General features: G+C 42.6%; 2 protein-coding genes across 10 annotated transcripts in view; both read right to left on the bottom strand.

Moving 5' to 3' along the window:
- Positions 1-246: 246 nt before the first annotated feature.
- On the bottom strand, positions 247-5,725 carry LOC148414690 (zinc finger and BTB domain-containing protein 14-like). 3 transcript variants are annotated; one of them, XM_088430333.1, is made up of 3 exons: positions 5,632-5,725; positions 3,599-3,863; positions 247-3,484 (listed from the first exon to the last, which is right to left on the bottom strand). In XM_088430333.1, exons 2-3 carry the CDS (start codon positions 3,842-3,844, stop codon positions 2,639-2,641), a joined length of 1,092 nt encoding a protein of 363 aa, XP_088286459.1. In that variant the 5' UTR covers positions 3,845-3,863; positions 5,632-5,725; the 3' UTR covers positions 247-2,638. The 3 variants fall into 3 exon arrangements, with proteins under 3 accessions (XP_088286459.1, XP_088286456.1, XP_088286457.1); XM_088430330.1 differs by having other exon boundaries at positions 247-3,863; XM_088430331.1 differs by lacking the exon at positions 5,632-5,725 and adding an exon at positions 5,288-5,470 and having other exon boundaries at positions 247-3,863.
- Positions 5,726-7,268: 1,543 nt separating this feature from the next.
- The window catches only part of LOC148414689 (band 4.1-like protein 3), a 40,728-nt gene continuing 38,906 nt past the window's right edge, over positions 7,269-9,090 (bottom strand). For all 7 annotated transcript variants that reach the window (XM_088428928.1, XM_088428926.1, XM_088428922.1 and 4 more), the window contains one exon: positions 7,269-8,019. Coding sequence is in view for 1 of the 7 variants with exons in the window: in XM_088428926.1 (XP_088285052.1) it covers positions 8,014-8,019 (6 nt within the window). In the remaining 6 variants the exon portion in view is untranslated. The remainder of the gene's footprint in view (positions 8,020-9,090) is intronic.

The following is a 9,090-nucleotide window of genomic DNA, read 5'->3' as shown; positions in this document are numbered from 1 at the left end:
ACGGAAGTTCGCCCTACTTCCTCAAATCTCCTGTTGATGAGAATGGTCAAAGGGTTCCCCCTAGCGTCACCGCCAGTCAATGACCCTTCCGTGTTTCGCTCCATAAGTGCGTGACCGGTTCCCACGCCACCAAGCACGAGCTCGTCCTCGTGACACGTCGAGTTTCCTTCCACCAGAACACGGCCAGTGCCGGAAGAACAACCAAAATAAAAGCTATAAAAAAAAAGGAAAAAAAAAAAAAAAAAAAACAAGCTACAGCATTTATTTTTAAATGACAAATATATCATATTCATTGAGACAGTGACAGTCGATTTTTTTTTAAACTTTCAAATAAAAACAAACAAGTAATAGTTAAATGAATGTTGCAGTAGGTCATTAAATATACAAAAATATACTTGCATCCCGTGGGTTGAGTTTCACCTGTCAGTTATATAAAATCATATTAGAATACAGTAAAAGCTTTGGTGAAGTGTGATTTTTTTTCACTCCCTGATTATCTTTTTATTATACATGAACAAAATGAACCAAAAAAAAAAATAGTATGAGCGCACAATTCAATATGAAGGCGTACAAGGGCCACACTGAAAATGTCCAGAAAATCATATTGTGATAAAAATAATACATTATAAGAATTTTGACAGCTGTTATGTTAATGAGAATATAGGCATATTTCTACGGTACATTTTTTTTAAGAAGTCAGATGAGAGAAAAAAAAAATTACAAGAATAAAGTTGGATATTTTTTCCAGAAAAAAAAGTTTACAAGAATATAGTCTTTCGTTTTTAAATAATGCCTTACTACAAGAATAGTCATATTTTTCCAGTCAATTGTGATTTTTGTGGGGATTCTAAAAATATAAAGTGGTAATTTAAAAACAAGTAGATATATTGTTCACTTTGTATCGCAACAAGAATGAAGTACTGTAATTGGAAAGCAAATAAATCCCATTTTAAATAGTGACTTAATTCTTGCAGAAGTAGCACTTGTCATCAACTGAAATTTTTGTGTGGCCTAAAAACGCTCCTCGTCCATTCAAAAAATGCGCCCTGAACGTCTAATAACAAACCAACAAACACATACAAAATGGTGGTTTATTGTCAAAGCGCCGGAGTCGGACATGTTTTTTTATAATTCTTTTTTTTTCTTCTTTTTTTTAATATATATATACGTATGTGCATAATCCCTCGTTGTGATGCTAAATTGTGCCACAAGCTAATTACGGTAAGTAGGGCTACAGTATATACAGATGTCCATCACTGACCTTTGACATGTGTGTGTTACTGTATGACAGTAAATTAGTCAAGGGCGACCCGACGCTTTGGCTTTTATCGCCGAGTGATAAATGCAAGAAAGTCGCCTCGCATTTCATTGTACAGTGCGACCAATTAGTACTAACTAAACACATCCATTTCAAAAACACCCACATGAATATATGCAACTCATGTTAAAGGAGACATATTATGAAACATTTAGATCCATCTTGGCGTCAAACTCAATCTAAAAAATTAAAAAAAATAATCTTTTTTGTCCCTATTTACGTTGTATCGTTACATTATCTGATGATTACGTGTAGGAATCAAGATGTTTTATAATGGGAACGTTTTTTTTTTGATAAAAAAATACCCCATTGATATATCTAAAAGTATTTTTGAAGACATTCATTTCGACAACAAAAAGCATACAATTCCTTGCTTTTTTTTGATGGCAAAAAACAAAACAAAAACATTGAAATAAGCATAGAAGTCACGTTGCTTTGTTTGCGAGCTAGAAATAATGTAACCTTTATTTTGCTTTTTCTTCTTTAAAAACAAAAAATGAAACGCTGAACGGTTGTTTGACATCTGTTACATTGAAGCGGAAATGGAATCGATTGAAATGCTCGAGTTTGGAATTTACGTTTCCATGCACGGCAATATTGCGGGTATAAAACACAAAGCCGACACACCCCTGTTCAAAAGTCAAGGTTTAGTGATAAGTAAAAACAAAAAAGACACCATTTCAAAAGCCTACATATTCTGTACAAAAACAAAACAAAAACCCCAAAAGCTTTTTGATATACAAATGAATATAATAGTAATAAAGTGAAGTAAGTGGCCATCATATATGTGGCTGCGCTCATGTCCAGCCCGATGATCAAGACCTCCTTGATGCCGTTTGATATTTGGTTTAGGCACGGCAAAGAATGTTGAACAATGGCAAAATGCTTTATTTGATGAAAAATAGAGAAAATGTTAACGCTTTATAAACAGTATGCAAATATATGCAGTTAATAGACAAATTATTTAAATAGACACAGACGCTCTAATGGGCCCCAAAAATCCTGTTTTTTTTTTCAAACGGTTACATTCATGAAGTTTTGAAATGATTGAAGGTGGCCATTGAACAGGGGTGTGCAAAGAAATCATGACGAACTATGCGTTTGTTCCTGAAGCGTTAATTTTTTTTCTGGGGGGGGCATAATATGTCTCCTTTAAGCTGTTCTTAGTCATGGTCTCACACCATGAAACAAAGCAAAGTAATAGACATCGGTGCTTTGTGAGTAAAACTAAACATGGATTTTACAGGCGGGAACCCCCCCAAAAAAAGGAGGACCAGTAGTCTTTCGAGCATGTTTTCATTGGCGTTCATCAGTTTGGCCTCAGCAGTCCGAGTTGTGCGAGTGGGCGGCGGCGGCGGCGGCGGCCGCCGCCTCCAGCTTCCAGTCCCGCTGGTCATCGGCGGGGTGCTGCGAGGCGGCGGGCGAGAGCGCCATCTGGCGGCGGGGGTTGCCGCTGTGCATGGTGTTCCAGTGGCGCTTGAGGTCCGAGGCCTTGATGAAGGCCTTGTCGCAGGATCCGCAGTTGAAGGGGCGCTCGCCGCGGTGCTGCCGCTCGTGGTCCTTGAGGTGCGACTTGTGCTTGAAGGCCTTCTCGCAGAGCTGGCAGGCGAAGGGCCGCTCGTTGCTGTGCACGCGCTCGTGGCGCTTGAGATCGGGCCCGCGGATGAAGGCCTTGCCGCACACCACGCAGCGGTGCGGCTTGAAGCCCGAGTGGATTTTGAGGTGCTCCTTGAGGTGGGCGGCGGTGGTGAAGGCCTTGGGGCAGTGCTCGCATCCGTAGGGGCGGTTGGCGGTGAGCAGGCGCTCCTTCTTTGCGCCGTGCTCCAGCGGTTTGGTGCCGGCGGGGTTGGCCGGCAGCGGGCCGCCGTGGTCGCGGTGGCCGTACAGCAGGTACTCCAGCTTCATGTCGCCCGAGGAGGAGGAGCCCCAGCCGTGGGCGTGGGGGTCCTTGCCCAGCCCGGTCCCGGCGCCGTAGCCGTGCGGCTGGGCGGCCGGCAGGTGCGAGCCGCCGGCCCCGCCCATGGCGTCCATGGCCGTGTCGTAGAAGCTGTTCTTGCGCACCTCCTCCATGGCCAGCTCTTTGAGGATGGCGTCCTGGGCCCGCAGGCCGTGGTCGCCCGGCGGCGCCTGGTTCTCTCGCGTCTTCATGTTGGTCAGCTCTCGCTTCTGCGAGCACAGGTTGTCCAGAAAGTTGATGCCCAGGATCTGGCCCGACGACATCATCATGTTGATGTCCTTCTTGCGTACGGCCAAGCGCGCCGTGTACATGTAGTTGAGCACCTCCTCGAAGATGTCCGAGCGGATGAAGTCCAGCTCTACGATGGAGTTGTCCTCGTCCGGCTGCTTCTTGAAGAGCTTCTTGAAGTAGTTGCTGCAGGCCGCCAAGACGCAGCGGTGAGCCCGGAACTCGATATTCTCCACCACCACCACCACGTCGCAGTGCTCACCTTCCATGCGCTGCTGGTTGAGCATCTTCAGGAAGGTCGCCTTGTGGTCGTAGTCGATGTAGCGCAACAGTTCAGACATGGTGGCGGTAGGGAGCGACCTGCGAAGGGGAGGAGCAAGGGGCGGGACTTGAGTCAAAGCGTTTCCTTTTACCCGAAGCCTGCCCTCTGCCCTCGCCGTTTCACTTTCGCCCAATTTATCAAACTTAAGAACCACATTTGTAGCGGTACCTCTATGCCTAATTTATACATTAACACCAGAAAATGTCTCCTGTAACATCACCATTTTACAACTTAACAAAATAAAAGCAAATGTTTTGCAAGGGTCACTATAAGACAATTTAGCAATAAGTTGCCTCCTGTTCCATTTAATTTGCTCTCAATTTGAAAGGAAAAATGTACACATTCCATGCACGCTATTAAAAATGCATGAAATGTGATTTGTCAAAATCTCACGCGTGAGAGAGAACCACTGTTTTACATAGTTTTTTTTGCAACGTAGATGCTCCCCTTTTGCCCCATTTACTGAACACTGAGTGGACTAAAAACAGTCACAATCTAATATTTCTACTCGATTATTTTATCGACTAATCAGCCTGTCTGATAATATTTGCATTTAACTACACCAGTCAATCACACCCGGATGAGTAAAGTTTAAAATACTAAGACTAGGTAAGTTTTGTGAACAGGTACACCTATTAGCCTTTCTTCATAATGGTTTACCATTAACTTTACCATTAAAAATGTTGAGATTGAAAAGGCCAGGATGTCCACTACTGAGCAAGCTAGGATTTCATAAGGTAACTCCAATGTGTCAAATATGGCCTGGAAACTAATGTCGTCTACAGTGGACACAAATGACGATATTAGAATAGGCAACATATTCCTTAAAATAGTTTGCCGTTAATTTCATAAAATCTTAAAGAAAATACGACATCCGCCTGAAACGCAGCATATTCATATACGTCCACGGTGTCCATTTAATTTCAGCAAGACAGCTAAGTGAATTGCATTGCCACCCAAACACATGGAACATCATAGGAAAGGCCATGATGTCCTCTACTGAGCACACCAGGATTTATTAGGGTAGCACCGATGAGTCACAAGATACAGAGCAAAAACTACTGTCCGCAAGAGAGGACACTTAGGCTAAAAACTGTACCTAATTTAACTTAGCAGCATCGTTTGAACTTAACATGGAGATAACTTCACTCAAGTGATTTCAACTCAGAGGAGTAAGCTTTTCTTTCACTTTAGTGGAGCTTTTCTGTCTAGTTCAACCGCCAGACTCTGTCCCACCCGCGCCCGGACTCGTTTTCGTCTCGCGTTCACCTTCCACCATTGCATCGACTACTTGTACTCGCGCAGCTAGTCCACCTGTAATCCTTGAGGCAACCGTAAACACCAAGCCTCCCTTACACACAAACAAAAACAAAGTAGCTACATGTACCATAGCAAGGAAACGAAAAGAATAAAAACAAAATAAAGTCAACGTCGACGAGCGCGAGACACGAACAAAACGCACTTTCGTTAAAAATCCGCGTTGCGTTCGAGTGCGAGACAAAAACAAAACGCACTTTCGATAAAATAAAAAAAAATCCGCCTTGCGCTTAAGGCTTTCGACGGTGTGTTCAAGGCTCGCGTGACAAGCCCACGAGAGAAGGAATATTTCACATTTCACTGCGCCCAGCCATTTTGACCAAGCACAAGCAAGCTCCGCTGGCATGTTGTTCGCCGAGGAAGGAGGAGGGAGGGGGGAGGAAGGGGGGGCGAGAAACGAGCGCGGAAACGCCGATATGGTCGTAGTCGAAACATAAACAATCTTTCTTTTCCACAAGAACTCAAATGCTAAAAGAAAAAGGTGCCTACCCGAAGCCCGAATGCGATTGCCCGTGTTGTCACGCAAGGCGAGTTGACGACGAATCCACACTGGCTGCTGCTGTCGTTTTCCTCTTCCTCCTCTTTCTTGTTGAGACAGCCGCGCCGCGCAGGAGCTGCTGCTTTACTCTAGCGCCATCTAGCGCACAGGAGGCGCTGGCAGAACGTCGACGGTGCGGAGGACTTACCTACTGCGTTGCGGACAAATAGGAGAGTCTTGGACAGGGTTCACTGGGACATGTGCCCCATTATCAGGCGTGGACTTGTAAAAGGAGGAAGAAACAAAAAAAACATTAGAACGCAGTTAATTTCACAACCTAAAAAAAGTTAACACAAATATAAAGTAATTTGGCCGCAGGAGAGCTCCCTTCTTGAATTACGTCTGCATGCACGCCGATGACGAACACGTATGTCAAACTTCGACCAAGGCAAGCAAAAAGAAGAAAAACGAATATGAGGAAAAGAACAAAGGTGGCTCTGACTGAGAATAAATGTAATGATATGCCAGTGTCGCCAAGTAAACGGCTGTGCATATCATTACTCACCCACTCCCCAAAACATAGTTTTACATGTATTAATCCAATCAATCGCAGGTACTTTACAGATTTTTCTTTTTTTCCAATTGCCTGTCTAAAGGAGTGTCTAAAATAGCATTTTATAATAAATTAATAAATTACTGAAGTTAATACTAATATCAGTGCCTGTATCGCCAATACCATGTACTTTCAGGTTCATAAAATATGATATTGGCATCTTAAATAATTAAAAAAAATTGTCATCTTAAATAATTCATAAAATAGGATATTGGCATCTTAAATAATAAATATTAACATGTTTTGTTCCCCCAAATGAACCTTTCATACTGAATTCTTAAGCCTGCCTTAGTATTATTCTAAATAGTATCAACACAAGGATCCATCTGCATAGCCTTACAGGAAACACATGCTCTCCAAAAATTTGGAGGTTTTTGCCTGTTTCTGATTTAGCTCACTAAACCGATCCATTTGACCCAGAAACTTGCTATTTCTGCAAAATGAAGGCTAAAAGTTAAAACAACAAAAAGTGACATTGGTAGTTCTCGAGAAACGTTAAGACATTATTAAATACAAATTGAATAAAATGGCAAGACAATAATAATGAGATATACCTCATGCTTTGTTCTGACACTTTTGGATAATCATAAATGTGACTGTTTCTGAAAGAAACATTAACAGGAGGAATGTAAACAATTCAAAATTATTTAAAATGTAATATTGAACACATTGTTTTTAGTTACTTTTTCCCATTTGTGACTCGCAAATAATTGAACCAGTACTAGGCATCACCTTTAGTCTAAAAGGAAGGGGGGGGGGGGGTAATTAACAAATTGATTACAATAAATGAGCAGAAACACACTTTATCTAGCATCTTGTGAAAGCCTTTACTCATTCGGACTGCAGTGATCATACTCACATTTAGGATTATTCAACATTAGCATTTTTATGTTTATTTTTTTATTAAAAATAACAGATCATTGAGGTTTTCCGTTGTGCTAGACCAAATGGAAATTTCACAGGGCACTACTGCAGCCCACATGCCTGAAGTTGCCCACGCCAGCGTGACCCCCCCAGAAATGAGCCACACGTCAGTTGTGATGTGTCGACATTTTATTGACAGGAGACGGAAACTGCAATGTAAAACAGACACAAATTGGGCACTTTTCCCGCCCGTGGCATGGGAAGCGAACGGTACTTGGCTACAGAGACGGGTGGTGCTACGGCGGACTCATTCGAAGCCTGCACAGGCACATTCAAATGATTTCCTTGGCGTCTTGCCCATGAAAAGCCTCGTCATAGCTTCGATGCTAACATGTACAAAAATGACAACAGATATGATTGTTAAAAACAAAACAAAGCAGTTCAAGTACAAATGACAAAAAACAAAAAAAAAATCAACAATGAGAGATCAAAGAACATGGCCTGGTGTTTTTGTATTTTTAGTGGCATACCTGACAGGAACTCCATCTACAGGCAGGTTAAATAGTGCACGCGCTAAACGTATATGCAGCCTCTGTTTGGAGTGATGGCTTTTACCTTATAAATAAAATTAAAAAAAAAAAAAGCAGGCTAGAACAATTACTCTCATAAAAACGCTTTAAAGTCATAAGGCAGTGAAAGCAACTTGCTTTAATTATTACTTCTTTTAAATCGTACAGCTTTTTCCGGGATCATCTCGCATGGGTGTGTGCATGCGTTTCTTTTTTTTAATTATTATTATTTCTTTTTAACGTCTGCAGGTTGGATGGTTGCAACTAACGGGCAAGCTTGAGGATGAGGAAGGGAGAGAAAGAGTTTCGGGTCCCGCCGTCCAATGTGGAATTCTGGGATGGTGTGGTTAATCCTGGAAGAACGCAAAAGGCCAGAGGTCAGTGCATGTGTGTCAGCAGGGCACCCCCATGAAGGAACCCCATTTGGTTCCCAAATGATGATAAAAATGTATTTATTTTGAACCCTTTTACACAAGATGTGCACAAAACGGTTGCATCAGTGACATGACAAGATCATGACATGACATGACGCCGGAGCCGCCAGCTGTTGCGATGGGTCAATGTTGCTTTCAACACAGTAAGGTAAGAGAAGTGACGATCAAGCCTCACACCCGCATCCCGGCAGATGCTCGCCCGTGTTTTGTCTATCTTTGACGCCGCTTTTGATAATGGCAACTTTGTGGGTCCGCCCCAGTACGATGGTATCGCTCATACGGTGCAGTAATTTGGGGGAAAAAAACAACATGAAAAGGGCTAGAAAAAGAGGATGGGGTGGGCGAAATCTGGAAACGTCCAAACATTTTCAAAATTAACTAGGTTTGGTTGTAAAATCAACCAATTTTCTACCTGCAGAGGTAGTAGAGGTTTGTGTGTAAGTGTGGTCCGCAATGCCGAAACGGATGTGTGAAATTTAGCAGCCCCCTCGCAATTCTCAGCAGAACTTGGTAACAAGATAGACGTGTAGATAGATAGAACCAGCATTTATTGCCATATGATTCAGTAACAGAAAAAATTGAGATGTGCGTGAAAAGGTATTCTACAGTGGTGGAACGGGGCAGAAAGGGGGTTGACACGTAACATGTTGCACTCACTTCTCCAGCCATGTTTTGTTGAAAGCAAATACACCGTGACACCAGAACTGGTTTACAGTTTTTGATGGCGCAATTTTGCAAGGTCTCAGCATGAAACCGGCGACTGACAGCACAGGGCACAGAAATGAGTGATTAGTAGTTGAGATCCATTTTGGCAATTCCATTCACAGAAAATTGTAAAAGGGGAGGCCGGCCACAAATGGATCCCATACAGTGGAACCTTTGAAGGAAACGCCATTTGAGTTGCGCCGCTCAAAACTTTAGATTCAGTGGTACAAGTTTTTACACTTGTGAAAGAAATGCGAAGGAAAAAAAAAAGCTGCATGAGGCACA

This window comes from Hippichthys cyanospilos, chromosome 12 (genome assembly GCF_059441005.1).
Source record: "Hippichthys cyanospilos isolate Australia breed blue-spotted pipefish chromosome 12, RoL_Hcya_1.0, whole genome shotgun sequence".
NCBI classification, from domain to species: Eukaryota; Metazoa; Chordata; class Actinopteri; order Syngnathiformes; family Syngnathidae; genus Hippichthys; species Hippichthys cyanospilos.
This window is presented reverse-complemented; position numbering and strand designations above follow the sequence as displayed.

Coding starts and splice junctions, on each gene's coding strand:
- LOC148414690 (XM_088430330.1), bottom strand. CDS start 3,844: ATGTCTGAACTGTTGCGCTACATCGACTACGACCACAAGGCGACCTTC.